The 1,792-nt window shown below is 35.7% G+C and overlaps 1 protein-coding gene across 1 annotated transcript in view; it reads left to right on the forward strand.

The window, feature by feature from the left end:
* Positions 1-329: 329 nt before the first annotated feature.
* The window catches only part of LOC145395514 (cytochrome P450 4C1-like), a 192,746-nt gene continuing 191,283 nt past the window's right edge, over positions 330-1,792 (forward strand). The window contains exon 1 of the mRNA XM_080269123.1: positions 330-399. Within this exon, the coding sequence (XP_080125249.1) occupies positions 330-399 (70 nt within the window). The remainder of the gene's footprint in view (positions 400-1,792) is intronic.

Raw genomic sequence — 1,792 nt, forward strand, 5'->3', positions numbered from 1 at the left:
TAAGCTCACTGGCCTGAGATGATTTGTGACATTCAATGGTGTATTGTATATCAAAGCCTGGTCCGATGCTCCATCAGCCACTGCTGCTTCAGCTGGAGATCTAGTGTTCTTGAAATGACTGCTCTTCTCGCCAGTCATCTGTCGTACCTGAGTGAAGAGGTAGCCAGATAGACAGACAGGTAACAAAACAGGCTATCAATTGGAAATAACGAACAGATTTCAGGCTCTAAGTTATGCTGAGAGTGACATTGATCAGATGAAATGTGCTAAGACAATCACAGCAGATAGTGGGGAGAGCTAATACAACCAAGGCCAAAAAGTATTCAAAAATGACCCTGAAGCTCATGAAAAAACGAGAGGAGATGAAAGTAAAGACAAAGAAGAATGTCAACAAGAGACGTAGAAGAAAAAACAAACATGGATCAGCTCGAAGAAACCATCAAATAATGAAAATGTCTAAAACAGGTCCGAAGCAAAATGGAGTTCGTAAAGCAATAAATTATATCACTGAAAGACAAAAATGGTGACGTCAGTAATGCATAGATAGGATAGTGAAGAGAGCTTTAGAATTTTACAAAAAAAATTATCCATTAAATAATAGCAACAACAGCTAACTTTTCAGTTGACACACTAGAATAAACTGAGGTAACACCAGACGAAGTAAAGATTTCTTGTAAACATATGAAAAGCGGGGACACTACAGGGGAAGATGGAATAGTAGCAGATTTACTGTATGATGTAGGAGCAGAAGTACAAAACAGGTTCACCCATTTGTTGGCTCAGTGTATAAAGAAGAAAATACCCAAATCATGGTAAAATGCAACAGATATTTTGCATTAATAAAAAGGCGACTCAACAGATCTTAGTAACTATGGACTCATTAACTTATTACCAGTTATTTACAAACTCATTACAAAAGTCCTTACGGACAGAATAACAATTTTGGAAGAAAACCAAATTCATGAACAGGCAGGATTCCGGACCGGGTATTCAACTACTGATCATCTACACAATGGATCAACTAATTGAGAAACCTATAGAATATAATAAACAACTGTGCTTAGGTTTTGTTGATAACGAAAAGGCTTTCGACTCAGTGGGGCACATAAAAATTATAATTTCAATGGGGGAACAAGGAGTAAATGAGAGCATTGTAAAACTCCTCTTAAACCCATATTAAGAGGGAAGTGCTACAGTTAAATTACACAGACTCGGAAAAAAGTTAGATTGAGAAGAGTGTGCATCAGGAAGATATAATTTCACCAAAGTTATTTACAGTATGCCTAGAGAGTATTTTTTTAAAACTTGACTGAGAAAACAAAGAAGTAAAGATAAATGGAGAAAGCCTAAACTACTTAAGATTTAATATTAATGTTGTCCCAATCTCAGTAACTGCAAATACATTGCAAGAAATGTTCAATGACCTAATCAAAGAAATTGTCAAAGCGAGGCTAAAGATGAGCCGGAGTAAAACCATACGTTTCATCTAAATACACCAAAGACCATCATCAGAAAAAGCGAAGAAATTCTTGAAGAAGTCTAGGAGTACAATTACTTGGAGCAAATACTAAAACTGATGGAAGACCATGAGAGCGAAATAAAAGCATTACAATTGAGTTGAAAGCCTTCAGTAAACAAAAAGACATCATGAAAAGTAGATTGATAGCATGTATGAAAGGAAAAGTATATAACAAATATAAAATCCCAGCAATGATGTATGGTTGTGAGACATGGAAACTGATATAACCGAAGGAAAATTAAGATGCAATGGAATGGTCAATGTTTGGAATAT

The sequence above is a fragment of the Coenobita brevimanus genome, chromosome 31, assembly GCF_032717465.1.
Source record: "Coenobita brevimanus isolate Jiangsu-jjx chromosome 31, ASM3271746v2, whole genome shotgun sequence".
Taxonomy (NCBI): Eukaryota; Metazoa; Arthropoda; class Malacostraca; order Decapoda; family Coenobitidae; genus Coenobita; species Coenobita brevimanus.